At 40.2% G+C, this 19,256-nt stretch overlaps 1 protein-coding gene across 2 annotated transcripts in view; it reads left to right on the top strand.

Moving 5' to 3' along the window:
- BMPER (BMP binding endothelial regulator) overlaps positions 1-18,903 on the top strand; it is a 383,811-nt gene extending 364,908 nt beyond the window's left edge. For both annotated transcript variants that reach the window (XM_075586672.1, XM_075586673.1), the window contains one exon: positions 17,401-18,903. In XM_075586672.1, coding sequence (XP_075442787.1) covers positions 17,401-17,582 — 182 coding nt within the window. In that variant the 3' untranslated portion in view covers positions 17,583-18,903. The remainder of the gene's footprint in view (positions 1-17,400) is intronic.
- Positions 18,904-19,256: the final 353 nt, after the last annotated feature.

Genomic DNA, 19,256 nt, shown 5'->3' with positions numbered 1-19,256 from the left:
GTCTTGATAAAAAAGGCTCTGGTTCTTGGCAGCAGCAGTGTTTGACCTCTCCAGATTATTCAACATGTCCTCCAACTGGCTCTGCAAGTGATGATTTGTCTTCTCCAAAGATACACACTTAGTGATTGCTGCAAATAGACACAGTTTACAAAGGAGATCAGTCATGTCTGGCAGTTTGCAGTGCATTTTGAGCGTGGGTCAAGGAATCATCAGTCTTTTGTTCCTGATCTGCGTCTTTGGTGTTGTTTATGGAGGGATTCTCAGTTTCAGAACCGAATAGATGCAACTTCTGAGTACACGGCTTCTGCACTGGATCCTCTGCCTCGTCAAGGTCTGGCCTCAGGAAACCTCCACACCGAGCAAGTGGAATCAGCTCCTTATTTTTCAACTTGCTCAAGTGTCTTCTGTGGCTCCGGCCCAGCCTGTCTGTTTGAGAAGCCTTTTGTGATTCCGCCATTTTCGGGATGAATCTGCCAGTCAATCTGGCATTCAGAACAAATCTCGTACAGCAGACATCCCGGACAGCAGATATCTCGGCCCCTCTCCAACACACGCTTTCCTTATGTCTTAGGGTCATCTTTAAATGTTTGTACAGCTTCCTCGGTAAGAAAACTACTCACACTCATGCTTCTGCATTTTTCTTGCACCCACAACACGTTGCTTGCTGTTGCTCTGTAGCCTGGCTTGCCTCAAACTCCTTTATGTAGGGAAATTACTGCTTCGTGTGACCCGGCTCACCACATTCCAAAACATATTTTGCGGATTTCGCTGGTCTCCAGTTCCATGAAATCTACCACCATTCCGTCATCTTTCACAACTCTGGCGTTGGGAATGCAGCTGCCTGGTTTTCAACTGACCACCAGTTTTCTTCCACATTCATGCTGGTGAATTTTCAGGTGTGTTCCTTGCACTGACCACAGGAGGCGCTATCCCATTTCGGTCACTATATGTAACAGGGTGAACTCATGGTTGGGTCAGTAAGGGACTCATACCACTTAATTCTTAGAATAATGTCATTTATTTAGGTAGGCAGAGAAGGGAAACAGCTTTGCGGGTACATAGAGCAACATCAAGCTTGTTCCAGACCTTGCTTTATCTGTGGAGGCAAGTCCACCTCCATCCCAGGCACATCCTCTGGGAGGTTGCCTCCTCCTTGCTCCTTTTCTCATGGGACATGGAGTGCTGCAGTTCACAGGAAAATCCCTCTGGGCAACTTGACCCCTTGAGATCTCTCAGGTTGAGGAATAGGAAGAACTGTACCTAAGCAACTTCCTGTCTTATAAAGGGCTATCTTGCTCAGAAGCTAATTGGAACAGTAAAGTTGTATTAGAGAAGTAAACCCATTGAGAAATCCTATATGCGGTGCACACAACACAATAATAAAGTATAAGCAGAACGATAGTATTAAAAATCAACTTTAATTCAGAACAATGGTACTTGAATACCATACCTAAAATGAATAACGTCCACAATGTGTCCAACTTATATACATACAGTACACCAAGAAATAAAAATTTAAATGTTAATCCCTACGGGTACAAACATCCAGAACTGATGTAGATTACTACAGCAGGATGTGGCGAATGTCCACAGGCAGTGTTCAGAGAACAGAGTTAATAGCTGTAGATCACATAGTACTAATTACACAAATGAACTGTGTATAATTGATGGTGTTGGTAAGTGCCTGGGCCCTTATGATGTTAAGGGTATAATGTCCTAGATAATCTAACTAGAAAATCTTGACCAGAATGATTCCTTTTTATTTGAGCACAGAAGGTATGGCTCAATAGGTTACGGAGTGCTGCAAATGCTGTTACCATGTAGCCTAATGTAACAAGCCGTGTATCAAAATCTCTGTAATTGAAACTTGCCTTAGGTAGCTGAAGTGTTGGCAGGCTGCAGTCCTAGTGCAGAGTAGATCAAAAGGTTTAGATTGCAGTCAATATTGTTCCCAGGTAGATGCTGCAACAAGTACTAGCTATAGCAGTTTTTAATTGATAGTCATTGATTCAGTATACTGATATTGATCAAAAGACGCCTAGGGACATCCCTGACAAGGCCGCTGTACTTTTGTATCTACTTATAAAACAACAGGGGAATAATATGCAATGGATGTTAATTAGCACAGCGAAGTAGTAGAGCAAAATCAAAGTAGAACAACTAAATTGGTCCTGATTGGCTTGTTAACACTCCCATGCGGTTAGAAATCTATATATATTCTGGCCATGGTAAGTAATAACAATGCACCAAAATTATATATATATACTGATTGGTTGGAAGTGAAGAATTACTGCTGTGTGCTGCAGACAGCTGTTCGCAAGGAACCCCAGTTAATATCAAAAATATCTGAGCAAATAAGAGACCACCAGATAATCTTCTCCTGAGAGTGTACAGTATATTTGTTACTCTGCTAGGTGTTAGTACCTGCATGCAAGGACTCTCATAGGTAAAGGTTGAGGTGGACTGGACTATCATGTATCAGAAGCTAATTACGAACAGCTGCAGAGCTAAGGTGTGATCTCCTGAGCCTGCACAATGAGGGAGTTAACACTTTACTCCCTCACATCACATCTTACAGCTGCATTTCAAGCAATACCCTACGTTTTTGTTTTTTTAATAAATCAGTTCTGTACTACGAGAAAATACTTGTAGCATTAAAAAAAAATATTAGACATTTTTTATGTTGCTAATGTAGGAAGCATTTTTGTTTCTATAGAAACCATTTCCAAAGTCACTGTCCCTTCCCCCTTGTGATAGGCTCTGGATCTTGAGCCCTGCCCTCTCCCTAGCAGTGCACCAATTGTAACTGCCCAGTCACATGATATTGCTGGACTACATTGCCCACAATGCTGTGCAAGAACTGAATTAAATAACCCTGAGCAAAGCGATAAATTACAGGAGAATGGATCGATGTGCAGCTTAGCTAATCACTTGTCAGTGTGCAGATCGTATTGATGCATATATTGAATGGGAAAAAAACTAAAAAATTAAAATGGCTGCTTGAACTGCAACTTTAATGAATCACCACCAAAGTTCTAGTAACCATATTGATGCTGGAAGTGAACAGGTAGAGTGGTTGAAGATTGTCATACAGTACCTTGTGACAAACTAGAAGAGCATTTCTGTTTAATCCAATGGCACTTACAGTATATACTGTGACATGGTGTTTTCCCTGTCTAATGGTTTTGCAGGTAAACGCCTATCTCTAGCTACTGAGTCCAGTGTGGAGCTGCTTAATCTGAGCCTGAACAGCCTGAGGCAATTAACCAGCTTCCGCCTGGCTTATCAGCAGGGGTTAAAAGCCTGCTTGACAGCAATCTCAGAACTCTCTGATCCAGGAAGCTACCACCCTGGACTGCTGAAGAGAGATCAGCCAACACGTCAATGTTTCAACCTCTATCCTATCTAGGAGGAAGCCACGGGCCCGAATGTAAAAAAAACTTACCCCACACGAAATCTGTGTTTTATTGGTGGTGATGGGCTTCGCCCTCCAACCCACAGATGGGGACTAATGTCTGTGTTAGTAAGCACTCCACATGGAGCTAGGTATGATTTTTTTTGAGTGCTCCTTTTTTTTTTGCTGAAACATAAGCTGTATTTGATGTTGTTAAAACTTCAGCTATTAAAAATCTTATATTATTTCCCCCTTAAAATACATCTCCTGATTTAACCTCTGCACGCATCATCTACATATGGTGTCAGAAGTGAGATGAGAGTCGCCCTTGGATTTGAAAGGGACCCCAGAGACCGGCATAAAAAAAATTAGTGTTTTTTTTTTTTTTTGCAATAGTTCCTGCAACCGCTTGTGTAACAGGAGTAAGATAGGGGAAACACGTGCAGACGTGACCAGAATAGTGAGCTACAAATCCAGGCAGAAAACAAATGCATAGTGCAACTGGGAGGACTGCTACAGACGGTGACCTAAACAAGTTATTGATTCTGGGAATAAAGTCTGCCCCACCACTTGTGCAAGAATAAAAAAAAATGGGTTTCTAAAATGGCCGCTCACCAGGAATAAGAATTCTACAGAAACGCCTGTGAGGTATGAACTCTGTAAGTGAAGTCTGCCCCACGTGTATGACTACTAGCTCTGGTTCTGGCATATACAGAAAAGTATTGATGCAGTAGCGCCTTCCGATGTCAGTGTGAAAAATACACCTGTAAGTGCCAGAATGAAGGGTAAAATGTGTTTATTCTGTAATGAATCCGGCCACATGAAAGATTGTCCCTCCAGGTCTTATAATGATGATGATGACGATGACGATGATGATGATGATGATGATGATGATGATGATGATGATGATGATGATGATGATGATGATGATGATGATGATGATGATGATTATAGTGTGATTCCTATATGGTCCCAGAAATGAGAAGCACCAACGAAACGCCCATAAGATGTTGCGGTTGTATGGACCCTGGGCATACGGAAGAGTCGTATCTCTAAGTCCTTGTACAGCTACTGCAAATGCAAGAAAAGCATGGTTGGGTTGAGTTTTCCAAAGTAAAGAGGAAGATAAAGAAAAAAGGTTCTCAGTTTACCATGGAAGTTACAGATGACCCTCCGACATGAGAATGGGGCTGAGATGCCCTGAAGTCTAGAGCAACTGGCTGATTCGTCCCAGGAGTGGTGGAATCTCCAGAGGTCCCAAGGCAGAAGTTGTGTGCCCTAAAGAGGTGTCTATACAATTCTGACTGGGAGAAACCCTCAACAAACAGTACCAGGGAAGCGGAGATTAAACAAATAAGTGACAATCCCTTGACCAGCACTCACGATGCACCGCAAACTGACAGACATGACTGTGATCTCCTCCCTGAATAATTGGAAAAGAACTCAGAAGCCAATGCCAAACTACAGAGGTCTCTGTTCCCAGCTCGCCTTGAGTATGCAACTTTGGAAATAATAGAGCGTCACTTGCATAGCGACTTGAAGGACCTGATGATTGAGCTGGAAATGGCAAACGCTGCTTTTACTGCCATATACGAGAAGCTGAGCCGCTCTGATGAAATTATTGCTGACTGGAAGCAGAAGTATGAGGAGACAGAGCTGAAAGGCTCTTGCAAGAAGGCCCTCAGTCTCAGTATTGAGCTTGACCTCTCTCAGAAGGAGTCTTGTAGTCTCAGCACAGAGCTGCGAATCTATCAAAAGGAGTTTTGCAGTCTCAGTGCAGATCTGGAAATCTCCCAGAAAGAGGTTCACACTCTCACTATAGAGCTGGAAGTCTCTCGCCAGGAGTTATCTGTCTCAGCACAGGACTAGAAATCTTTGTGTTGGTGTCGGTTCAGAACTGGGACCTTCACGAAGAAGATACAAAGGTGAAGAAATAAATGGAACAAGAAAATTTAGAAGTGCAGTACCAGATAATTGCCCTAAAGGTGAAAAAAAGAAAATTGTTGGTAGGAGTGAAAATCGCCCGGAGAAAAGACTTTACTCTATAGAAAACCATGATGGTTAAGAGACAGATTACTCAAGGCTTAAAAAGGAAAAAAAGGCCGCCGGCCTTGAACCAGCTCAATGCTCACTGCTCATTGCCTCAGGATAAAAGAAAAGACACAGATTCTCAGGTGTCGCCGGAAGCCTAAGGAACTCCCCGACGGTATGGAAGATGCTGATGAGATTAAAGGGAATCTTAAGGACTTGATGACTGGAAGTAAAAGAAAGAAAAAAAGACTCCAGCCCCAGGTTAACTATTATCTGCCCCTCCTCTGACCTATCTCGATCTACATATAGGACTCAAGAGGAAGTGGAGTGAGAGGTTTTGGCTGTGAGTAGCCCTGGCTACTCACAAATGGGGGAGGTATTTGACAATGTGTTTACCCTGTCTAACGGCTTTGCAGGTAAAAGCCTATCTCTAGCTACTGAGTCCAGGGGTGAGCTGGTTAATCTCAGCCTGAACAGCCAGAGGCAATTTTCCAGCTTCCACCTGGCTCATTATCAGTGTTTAAAAGCCTGCTTGACAGAAGTCTCAGGACTCTCTGATCAGGGAAGCTACCACTCTGGAACGCTGAAGAGAGAGAACCCAGCACATCGATGTTTCACACCCTATCCCAGCCAGGAGAAAGCCAGGGGCCGAAGGTAAAACTTACCCACACTGAATCTGTGGTTTATTGTTGATAAGAGGCTTAGCTTTCCAGTCCACAGATAGGGACTAATGTCTTTGGTAGTAAGCACTCCACATGGAGCTAAGTATGTTTTTTGAGTGCTCCTTTTTTTCTGAAACATAAGCTGTATTTTATGTTGTTAAAACTTCAGCTAATAAAAAGTCTATATTAGTTTCCCCCTGGCATACATCTCCTGTTTTAATCTCTGCATACATCTCCTACACATACATACATATTAAGATGTTGAACCTCCAGTGTGTGGAGTAGCATGGGTCACATTTGCAAATTATATTCACTGATATATTTGGTTGAAGAAAATAACTGCAATATCAAATTAGAACAGATGGGAGCAGAGCTGAGAACAGCATTCTCTCTACTAGTTCCATCCCATCATTGATTGCATGGTTACAATAAAAGCATCTGAAATATTGTCAGTCTGTTGCAAACCATAAGTCCTTGACCAACGAAGAAGCAAGGAATACAACATGGATTAACATATTGCTTCTGGTAAATGTGCAGCTTTCCAGTGTCTGGTTTATAGTAAAATACTCTGTCTCTTCTCTACATTCCTTCACAGACTTACAGGCTTTAATCCACAACAGTTTTTGCTCTCACCACTTCAACCAACTTTGGCAATATACTGTAGTGTAGATGTGCTTTACCTAAATCTAGCCCTAAGATGAAGATGCATGTCTTTTAGTGGATAGAGACTCGCATGTAGTAATTAAGATCCTTATTTCCTTGAGTGGGCACTACACCGTATATTGAGCTGACAAATGAAAACAGAAGGCGTTTTGCATATCTGTGTTCCAAATGATCAATTATTACCTGGTAGGTAATATTAATACAGTCTGTGTATAATATACACTTTTGTAAGTATTGTAGATGCAGCTACATCTGAAATAAATATTTGCTGATGAGTTCAGTTGCCTTTCATCAATCATCCTTTACAAGTAGCAACACCTAGATTCATATTATGTATATATGTACACACCACTCAAGCATTGCATTGTAATTAAGAATATTCTGTTCCCTTTGCTTACTCGGCTTTTCCTATCTGTACATTATTCCACGGGGAAACAATTTTGCTGAGTTCTATAAACACAAGAAAAAGCAACATATTTTCCAAAAATGAACTCATATAAACATTTTTCTGGTTATTCCTTTTTTCACTACTATGCCAAAATATAATGTATTGCAACAAACCAGCAACAGTGTAATACTAGTGTGGTAAATCATATTTTCCAAGAGGATAAATATAGATGATAAATACGCTGGCTTTTCTGCATCAATTATGTGGTACCTCTAATCTTCAGTTATTCTTTCATTTTATCTAATGACGAAAAAGTACAAATCAAGATCTGTGAGTAAATCACTGGACTATACAGTTTCTCATTTGATCTAGCACTGGAGAATGAAGTAGTAGGGCATTTTCCTTCCCTCATCAAAACACTTTCCTGGACCTTAGGATGTTTTCTTTGGGGCACCTCTCTTTATATTTAATATATGTCTTTTATCTGCTCTTGTATTGCCTTTGAGTATCTGACTTGCCTACCTCACATTACTTGGTTACTATGCAATCAAAGACTCAGACAAGCAGCTAAAAGATGAGACTCTTGAGGTCAGTTGAGGAGAGGGTAACAGAACATGAGTGGGAAAATGAATACTTCTGTAACTCAGATGATTTAGCAAGACTCATGAAACTGGCTTGGCCACTTAAAAGTTACATGAACATTTCTCAATTAGTTTTATGATTTGTTTTACTTGGCTCTGCAATGGCATTTTTCATTGCTCGAAGGTGTTAATTTTAGTGAAATTGAATAACAGCTCGTGCCTAAGTGAGCCAGTGTTTTTTTTTGTCTTCCCATCTAATCGGACTCAATGCCACTTTTAACATCTGTCTGATCACGCTTACACAGCTCAGAACATCTGTCTTCTTGAAGCCCCTATTTCCTTTTCACCACATCCGACTTTTTTTTCTGACAGCTGAAACACAGCAGTCTGAAGGATCCTCATTACTGAGGAAACAAAATAAGCCACAATTGGGTGAGGCGTAGTATTGATGGATTCAAGATTTTCCTTCCATTCAGTTTGCAAACAATTTGAACACATGTTATCCCTGCTGGCACAATACAGCCTCTCAATGGCAAAATCCTGGTACCAATTTAAACAATTACAAATTTGCATGTTTCCTGCACTTTGGATTCTGAACCCCTGTTAGCTTCTCAGTCAATATATAATGTGTATGCTAACCATTTATCTCTGGCATTGGATTGCTTTAGCCTACAGTAAAAACAAGCATTAGAGCAAATATGAAGCAGGAAAAGCACACATCATTCCCAGTCTAAGCTTTGTACTTTAAAGCTTACAGAGCAATATGTTCTTGAAGGAGAATTAATGATCTGCATGCCTTGATGTCGGTGTCATGCTACAGCCTCAACATGGGAAAGATTTTCTTAAGATTGCTTTCCCATGCATCACTACTGTATTTATTTGTACTTAAAAATGATGACACTTTGTTTATGCCATTGATTTGGCTCCAACGAATGGACTCATTATTACTTTTTAGGAATACTTATGCTAATCTATATTTTCAAGCAGAAATCTTGATATTGTGTACTTTTATCACATTTTATTAGGACTTTCGTATATATATATATATATATATATATATATATATATATATATATATATATATAAAACAAAAATAATACTCCTATTTATGGGGGCTGTTGAAGTTTTTCCTTTGATTAATCTGGTGTAATTCTTTGACACTTGTTTTACTCCAGATCTTGGTAAAAAAATTTTTTTTAAAAACCCTGTGGCTCACATTTGAGGCTTGATATATTGTGATACTAACAAAAATGTCATGTAATCGACATACCTATAAATATGTATAGTCAATACATGTTATCCCATGTTATTTGGGCTGAAAGATTGGCTCAGTGAGGAAAAGCACTAACTCAACAGCTCTCCGTAGACAAGTCACTTTATTTCCAACATTAGATTGTAAGTTCTATGGGTTATGGCCTTATTATGCCTGCAAAATTCTATGTAGCTGTCAGTGTTATGTAACAAAAAATATTATTATTATTCTTCTTGGCACATTTAGAAAAGTCCACTGCGTTTGGACTGAACCATTGGTAAATAAATGACAGATTTCTATTTGAATTAAATTCAGGAGTGCTACTCATCAGTTGCTGTGCACCATTGGAATGTGCTTCAAGTTATACATAGAAATGCACTAACAATTGTTTACTTGCATTTTATTTTACGTCAAGAAATAATTGATTTTGAGTACGAACATGGCACATGCTTGGAATGTTTATATACATATTATTTCCATATGTGCACTGCCAACAACATTCAAGCTCTGCCTCTATTTCCACCCTTGGCAACATTTTTGTTAGTAAAAAAAAAAAAGTAAATGCACAACACATCAAGATCAGTTTTACATTGGGGCACCAAGACACATTAATTTGTTACTCTTCTGCGCATCACTTTTACTCCAAAATTGTTTGTAGCGATACTTTATACATGGGCCTCTGAATGTCTGAGCACACACACTTTGCATTACTATCATAACAAAGTTAAAGACACTATTGTATCAGAACTTCTTAAGAACCCTTGAGCGGCAGAGCCACATGAATTAAAAACATTACCATTCACAGAAAAGAGGGAAAGAAGGTAAATGGAAATGTTAAAGAGAATGCATATTAAAATTATCTCTTTTCTTACCCATGTGGAAGGAGAAGCTTGCTGTCTAGCTAATTGGTAAGGCGTGACCGCATACTGTAAACTTGAAAAACGCTTCCTGCCAAAATGTGGTGTTTCATCTCATTGTGGGTTTACTGTTTTCCAGTAATTAGTGGGACATTAATGTAAAGCATTTTACTAACAAATAAAAAGGACTAATTTCACAAATGAAACACCTGATATGTGACCTGAAAAAAATCAATGAGATATTACAGGGGAAGAGCCTTTCCCAGGCCTCCCCCTGCACCCCAGACTCCTCCTTATTAAATGGGGGGGAGGAGGATCAGGGGTGCCAAGAGCTGAACTGAGTTAATTTCAGCTCCAGTGATCACCCTGGTATGCGGGATACATATCAGGAATGCTAGTATCAGTACTTCCTGGTTGTTTAACTCTTCCACGTCACATGGACCAATAGGAAGCCATGATAGATGATGTTGCAGCTTCCTATTTGTCTGCATATCACGGAAGATTTAAATTGCCATTTTGTTTTCCATGAAGGGAACAGTACCGATGCTACGTTTACAGGTATGTATCTTGGGAACCAAGGGACGCCGGAGCTGAAATTAACTTGGGTTAGCTCTGGAGATTCCCTGCTTCTCACATATGTAAAAACAAAAATAGAGAGGTGGGGGTGGTAAAATAAACAAGTGGTGGGAACTGCTACCTACATTAACCATACAGTATTTTGAATTTACTTTTGGACTAAATGTGAATACGATTGGAAATCAGCTAGAAAAATATGTTCTCCACAGACAGATACCATAATAATAAAATAGGAGAGAACATGAACAATTTAATTACCATTAATTATCAGTGCTATAAACACTGCTAAATTTGCATTTTATGTTGGTATTATTGTGTAAACTATAGTCATCCATGAGGCAACTATAGGTAATTTTAAAGTTGTGAATCAGAGAGAGATTCCTTTTTCAAGTACATTGGAGAAATTATTTTGACTCCCATTTATACATTGGATTAAGCAAAAGATAGGAAAAAGTTTCAAAGTTCGATGTTCAACTGTAGAGAATCATTGTAATATGATAATGTCTTGAGTAATACAAGGGTTTAAATGGTATAAGGAGAACCACTTAAATCCACCCTTTGAAGTATATCAAAATCCGGTGTGTCTGTATAAATCTCCTAGAATGTGGGGGACCTGTAGTGTATACTATCAAATCTTCAAGTTAGCAGTATGTGCATAGCAGCATGAAGAACACTACTGTATATAACCGTCTCCCTGGAGAATAACACACATAAGAGTACTATATTATGAGAGTCCAATCCGTGTCTGAAGGAGAGGAGGTACTCACAGTTGAAGCGTGGTTGGTCCGTCAGCGTGCATCACGCATAGTATGCGATGTAGTAGAGAGTATTAAAGAAGGAGTGAAGCGGAGCACAGCAATGAAATTGGGGGCTAGACACCATTGAATAAATGTTTAAAAGTCCTTTAATCCATGGTTGACATTGTACAGGGGTGGGTAAAACTCTAACGCGTTTTGGCCCGTCGCCCTTTGTCAAAGACTCTTTACAATTGCAATGTTTTATATTCAGAGATAGACATCTTATCAAGGACTAAATTCCTGAATTAACAGTAGTTGTGCAATGCATGGAATGTCCTCATCACATGTGGTGCAGCTACCCACATTTAGGGACTGATTCAATTTACTCTCAAGCAGCCATCGCCCTGAAATTGGCTGCCATTGAAGTCCTGAACAGTTTTTGACCCATTGCCCTCTTTCAACTAATTCAAATTTTATTGAATCAGACCCTAATTGAGTGAGGATTTTAACTGGTTACAAAGCAGGTTAGGTTAAATATTTCAAGGCTTAGATCTTTCCCATACGCCATGTGTAATCTTTCCCATACGCCATGTGTAACCCTACTTTTCACATAGGGATGTTGCTGTCATATTGTCGGGGTCTCCCAGACACCCTGCTCCTAGCCATAGTTTCTTTCTCAGTCCACAGAGTGTTCTGCTTTTTTCTGTCTGCTCTGGGTTCCTCTGTCTTTCTGTCTGTCTCCGCTTGTTGCTCCTGTCCTCTGTCCTTTATAGTTCCTGTTTCCTGTTCCTCCCTTACCTTTGTTATGTGTTAGACTCATTATGCCCATGCTTCTGCCACAGCTTCTGTTCCTGTACCTGTTCTGTTTCATGTTGGAGTCCTGTATATTTATTAAAGGCCCTTGCTGGTAATCTGGCTTGTCCCTGTTTGTGCCCTGCTCTCTGGACTCAGTCCCTGCTCTCTGGCTTCAGTCCCTGCGCCCTAGTCTAAGTGCCTGCTTCCTAGTCTAAGTCCCTGCTGCCACTGAGGTCCTACCCACTTCAGGGGTCTCCCTCATGACAGAAAACAAAGGCTACTTCTGGACCTCGCTGGAACAGATCCACCACCTGCCTGCTTCAGCAGACCCCTTCCACTTGCATTGGTCTGAAAATAAGTACTTTTTTTGGTGTTTGAAAATACCATTTTGGGATCCTGAAGGGTTTTGTTGCTGCAAAGTGTTTTGCAAGAATTCCCTTAAAAAAAAAAAAAAGCCTTCTCTGCAGTACCTGTTATTGCCATTTCAGACTCTCAGACAAGGCTTGTCCCTCCCTGCATTTCTGGGTGGGTCACTGCAGATTTTCAGACTTGCATTTCTAAAGACAGACTTTGCTTTGATTTCTTTGCTTGGGTTTCAGATGTTACTGCAAGTTTCTCGCAACCTGTGATATTCCTATGCCTAATTCTAAAGTTTCAGATATAACTGCAAGTTTCTGTATATGGTTTCCCCTACAATTTATGATATTTCTATCACTTATGCTATGGTTTCAAATCTAAAAGTTGTCTCTCTTAGCTTTTTGTCTCCCTGTTTATGTCTATTGCTGTTGTTCATTCCTATGTTTCTGCTTTAAAGACACATTTCCTCTTTACTGGTTTCTTGGGAAGTTTGGTTTCCCCATGTCTGAAGCTATGGCTCCCACTTTGAAAACAGTCTTGAGCAATAAATGTGAACACGGTACTAATGATTCTTCAGAGTTTTTCAAGGCAAAGAGAAAGAAGAAGAGTGACTTCAATTATAGTGGTTACTACAGAAGGAATTAAAATTGACCCTTTAACCTCAGGGAAGCGTGTCCCCCCAGAGAGCAGCATGAGGAGCTGAAGGGCACGCTGAGCATAACAAGAGCCTTGCTGGAGGAGGAGTTTAGCCAGGTGACTCTGTATAACAGGGAGCACGAAGCAGTCCAAAAACTGAAGCAAGAGCTAGATTAGCAGAGACATTGCTCAATCCCCAACAGTCTGTACACCCAGGAGAAAGAAACCTGGAAAGGCAAGCTGCTGGGACCCTAGCGAAGGAATTGGCAGAGCTCCAAATGGTAATGAAGGATGCATGGAAGCAATCTCAGAGTGAGCACAGTGAAGAGATGAAGGCCCTGAGAGGAGAATTGCAGAATGCACTCAAACAGAGGTCTCTTGCTGCAGAGTGGAACTTGCAGCAAAGCCTGGAAGTGGAAGAGCTAAAACTGGCAGCTGAACCCACATCCCAGCAACTCACAGCACTGCAGTTGCAGATTGCTGAGCTCAAGATACAGCTCACCAAAAAGGAAGAGAGAGGAGTTGTCCGTCCGTCAAGTGGCTGTCCTGACACTGCGCTAAGAGGTCAAAATGGCCGATGCCTGTGAATTTCTGGACCACACAGCCCGTGAAAAGGCCCGGCTGCAGTTGGAGCTGGACAAGGTCCAGGAGGAGTACTGGCAGCTGCAGGTCATAAATAAAGAAAAGGAAACAGATTTAAGCTTTGCTCTGAGACAGCTGGGAGATGTGGAATCGCGACTCAATTCCAAAGAAGTTGAACTGCTAACTGCATTGAGTGGGAAAAGAAATGCAGAAGGACAGCTTCAAGAACTGAAAACTCAAATAGCTGTTCTTAAATTCTCATTAAGTTATACAACGAAATGGCAGTCACAAAAAGAGACCACGAAGAGTGAACTCAATGTCCCCACTGACTCATATGGAGAGTCTGATGCACCCGTCCCTGATGCCCATGTTCCTGATGTCCATGCCCCTGTGATTGAGTTGAACGTACCCTTTGGGAAGTTCCTGATTCCAAAACTAAAAGAGATATGTTGGTCACAAGAAGAGACCATGGAAAGTGAACTCTATGTCCCCACTGACTCGTATAGAGAGTCTGATGCACCCGTCCCAGATGCCCATGTTCCTGATGTTCATGCCCCTGCATTTAAGTTGGACGCACCCATCTGGAGGTTCTTTGCAGTGCCCGATGTGCCAGTTGCTGGTCCCTGCACTATCGTGGTAGGGACAAGTGTTTTTCCCATTGACAAACCACCAGAGGTGGGTCACCCTGAGTTCGCCTTTCATCAAGGCCTCCGGGAAGAGCCTGGAGGATCGTCCAGAGAATGCTCTTGGAGAGGGTGAGGGTCAGGGTCTTCCAGACATTCTGCTCCAAGCTGTAGTTCCTTTCTCTGTCCATCGGGCATGCTGCTGGTTTCTGTCTGCTCTTTGTTCCTCTGTCTTTCTGTCTGTCTCCTCTTGTTGCTCCTGTCCTCTGTCCTTATTGTTCCTGTTTCCTTTTCCTCTCTTGTCTGTGTTATGTGTCAGACTCCCTATGCCCATGCTTCTGCCGCAGCTTCTGTTCCTGTACCTCTCCTGTTCTGTGTTGGAGTTCTGTACCTTTATTATAGGCCTTTGCTGGTAATCTGTCTTGCCCCTGTTTGTTCCCTGCGCCCTGTCCTCAGTCCCTGCTCCAAAATCTAAGTCCCTGCTACCTAGTCTCAGTTCCTGCTCCCCTGTTCTGCTCCTGCCTTCCATTTGCTGTTCCTGCTTTCTGCCTGCCTCCGACCTCTGCATGTGACCCTGACGTTCCTGCTTGCTGCCTGCCACCGAGCTCAGCCTGTGACCCCCAATAATTCTTGCCTGCTCCTCGCTGTTCCAGCCACTCAGGTCCTACCCGCTTCAGGAGTCTCCTTCATGACACATATAGCATCTCATGCAATATTACATTTAACAATTTTTTTGCTAATTTTAGTTCATATTCAGCTACCAACAGTTGAGTTCCTCACAGGTGTATTTCTGCATGTGCGCTGAATAGGTGCTTCAGAAGAGACTTGTGAGTAAGGTATCAATGCTTGTGTACTGCTACAGCTATGAACTCTTAAGACCACACAACTCTTCTTTTTAAGTACCTCTTCAGTACAGGAGAAAAAGAGATTTGTGAGGTCTTGACAGAATACAGTTACATCTGCGATAACCTCCGATGTTGGTACATTAAACAATATAATCTAAACATAAGGAGAAGGCATTGGGAATCTCAGTGGATAAAAGGGAGAGCTGGTATATCTGGTTAGAGAATAGTACAGTTATTACTCCTTAGAAATATTACTATAAATAAGATTGATTAAAATGCAAAGGATTGGCTATGATGCAAATAATGACATGGTTTTCCTCAGTTTTTGTGTCTGTGCTTAATTATGTAGCTATGATAAAGTCAGGTTATCACTGCAGAGCAGAACAACACTTCTTCTGTATAAACAATAAATTGATAAAGTTTGGTACTGTGAACATGACTGCATCATATTTGTATTTGTGACTCCATCTGCCCTAAGTAAATCACATTCTAGAGTTGTTCCTTAGCTCTGGGCATTTTGGATGTTAACCTCTTGCAAATACTTTAACCACTCTACGTTTCTCTCTGGAACTCCTGTGCTTTTTGGCAGTATGCCTGAATAACAATTTACTCTTTACGATACCCCTGTGCCTCTTAAATTTATGAGAACTTTTGGAATACTACAATGCTCAGAGCATGTCGACATAGATGCATTTTGTTACCATAAAACATAATATGTAATCTCTACCAGGAAATTCGTTGCTTGGAGCTTTTTCTGCATGTGGTTATGATGTCATAAGCCTGAATTATGGACTGCCTGTCAAATGAGCTTACACAGCTATCAAGAAAAAACAGAGGCCAAATTGAACACATTTTTAGTCTTTGCTTTCAATTCATGCTTCAGATGAGATATAACCACACACAACTTGATTTTAGAACTACTTCACTGTGAACTAATATTCCGGCTATACACGTTAATAGTTCTTTAACTGTTGACCCATGATACTTTTTTGCATTTGAAGTAATGAGTGCTATGTTTGCTATGCCAAGTAAGAATGTTTTGTATGCAAAAAATGTTTTAGACCAAGTATATGAACAAACATGTTTTATATCATAAAACAGACATTGCTCTGAAATTCTTAGACTAACATCAAATGTATATGGTTTAGCTATGTCCTCACGGGTATTAGATGACTTAGTATCAGTAAATATTAGTTAACATTATCATAAATCAGTTTACTGTACTTTACCATTTCTCTAACAGGTTTAATGTGATACTTTTGCAAAGGGGACTGCAGTGCATTTCAGCCTCATTTGCAAAGTGGATTGCTAATTCAACATTTTTTTTTTAGAAATATTTGCAGGCAAAGAGGCACTTAAGAAAATAATGCAGAAACAAGTTCCAAAGAACTTGCACTGCAGTTGATATGTAATATATACCTGGAGCACACAGTATTGAAAGCATCATGCATGCCTTCATGTCCGCTATGTTACCTAAAGGGTTATTACTCCTAACCAGCTATCTAATTAAAAATTGCATGTGTTAAAGGCTAATAAGACATTGACATGTAATCATTTACTAATTACTAACCACTATGGTTTACAATGGCTTAACTCCCCACCACCCCCCAGGAGTCTAACCTTCCTACCTGGGGCACTCATCCCTATCGCCTACCGCCTTTACCCACCCCAATATGCCCCCCACCTACAAGAATGGCTTACAGCCCTATTAGTGTAATAGCGCTACAAGGCACTGGACTAGTACCAAGTCAACATAGAACAAACATTAAACATAGCATACCTAAACATAATTACAATATATAGTACACTATATATAAAGTGCACATTCACCCTTCAGTGCCAGGGAGGTTACCTAGGCCTTCTCAAGGACAGCATAGATAGCTTTGCTGACACAAAAGGGAATAATGAGGGAATTAGACAAATGCTTACCCCATGCATAAAGTGGTTCTTCCTGATCTTCAGGGTCACAGATTCCCTGGAACTAATCGATCACTGTAATCCTAAAAAATAAAAAAATTCAAAGTCACAAAAGTAATCCATGGCCCATTGGCTAACCTCTCCACCCCCTAAAACAGGTGTAATGCCAGAGTAAGTTATGATCTAACCAATATCAAGTTATTGCATAAATAATGTGATGTTAAACCGATGTTAATGAGCTCTAGTACAACTTATTTTTGCATATAATTGGCTTTCTGAATACCACGTTTATTCATGAATATATCGTCCCTTCTTGTTTTAAGTAACATAACCTCATGTTCCCTGTATTAACAGAGTTTAATGAATCACTCTCATTGGCACCATTATACAAAATGATGTGTACTCTGCATGATGTGCATAATTGCATTCTTGGATTTGTATGATATTTAAATGTAAGTACAATTTCTTATTAGCAATTAACAATGGCATTTTCCTTTCTTCCAGCAACCCAGTGTAAACATGGAGCGGTGTATGATACCTGTGGTCCCGGATGCCTCAAAACATGTGAAAACTGGAATGAGATTGGTCCATGCAGTAGACCATGTGTGGCTGGTTGCCATTGCCCAGCCAACTTAGTTCTTCACAGAGGAAAATGCATCAAACCAGCTCTCTGCCCACAGCGGTGACACAAATTTTTCATCAAGGACTTTTAAAGCTGATGTTTTTTAAAGCTCTCAGTCAATGAAGGACTCAACTGTTTGAATACAGAACTTGTAAAGTTATCACATGCTCACACACATGGACACACACAACTAATATAAATATTAAATATATAAATATAAATACAAAATTATACGTCATTTATATAAGCAAAGAAGGACAAATTATTATATGTATATTTTTTGCTATAAGGTTTATGTATTATTTTGTAGGATTCTATCCTTTGAGCTATTTGAGCAACTGTATAAATAAAACAGATGTTTTTAATTTAATGTGGTGGCATGAGAAAAATATATTGGGTGACATTGCCATTGCTTAAGCTCCACTTTTTCAAGAAGTTTTTTTTTTTGTGGTAATAGCCTTGCCAGACTGGATTAGTTTCAACATACAGTATGAATTTACAGTTGAACAGGAAACAACCTTCTCTGGAGATGGAAGATTTGCCATGGAGTTTCTCATTTATGAAAGGAAAAATATACTGTTCCTCAAAGCTGACTGTTGAATGGTGACAGAATTTAATGAACCTGAGAAAGCTATGGATTGGCTTTGCGGCTTTATCGAGTCATTGCATGAAGGTATTTTCAAAGTAATCGGGCAGTTGCCGTCAGACAATTTCAAATGTAGCTGGAATAAGGCCCATGATATGTAATTACTTATAAATCCCGCCAACTCTTCTGGGTGGTTTCAGATTTACATTAGCTGTGATCTGAAAATGGAACTAATCTGTGTAGTCTCCATGCTGCTAGTGTTAATTATTTCACTTTGTTAGATTTCAACTTTCTTAAAAAGTGTGCTCAGCAAAACGGTTACAATACTGTCACTAACTGCAGTGTACGAACATTAGAGATGGGCACATTTTTGGGGCGGATTTGGATCTGCGGCGAACCATCCGGTTCCTTTGGTCTTTGGATTTCAACGGATCGACCTTAAAAGGGCAAATTCGTGTTTTGCGGATTTTTTCAATATTGTTACTACCAATAATAAGAATCTTAAGAATCCACCAATGGATTGCGAAATCCGTGGATTGGATTCTACTAATCTGTCCACGGATTGTATCCAATTGCATTTTTTGATGAATCTGCGTTAATTACAACCGACCAGATCCGTTTGTGGATTTTACACCACAAAACGGATTTTGGGTTAAAAATGCGGAAAAACATTTGTGAAATGGATTTTGGGCGGATTTGACAATCTCTAATGAACATTATTTGTTCTACAGCGCTTCATAAGTGAATGCTTCATTGATTTGACTCTATATAATCACCAAGCAAATTTCAACCAATCAGATAATTGTTCACAAAGATATAGAACACATTGAAGATATCAATCTGAAGAAGCATTGCCAAAACGAAAAATATATTGAAGTTGCAATTGAATAAAGGCATGTACCCATCTATGCAATATTTAATGTATATTTAATAATTTTTGTTTGTTTTAAGCATAGCAAAATGGAACACACCAGGGAATATGCAATATATGCTGCTTCTGGTAGCAAAGCACACATACAATTAAGGTAGAATGGGTTTGCAATTCCTAAAGTGAAGCAATAAGTTTAGGGTTAGTACATTTTAAAATCCAAGGATACAGTGTTTCATCGCATTCGGTTCTCACATCCAAATCTTGTGGGCTCAAAGTTCTTT

The sequence above is a fragment of the Ascaphus truei genome, chromosome 2 (assembly GCF_040206685.1).
Source record: "Ascaphus truei isolate aAscTru1 chromosome 2, aAscTru1.hap1, whole genome shotgun sequence".
In the NCBI taxonomy this organism is placed as follows: Eukaryota; Metazoa; Chordata; class Amphibia; order Anura; family Ascaphidae; genus Ascaphus; species Ascaphus truei.
This window is presented reverse-complemented; position numbering and strand designations above follow the sequence as displayed.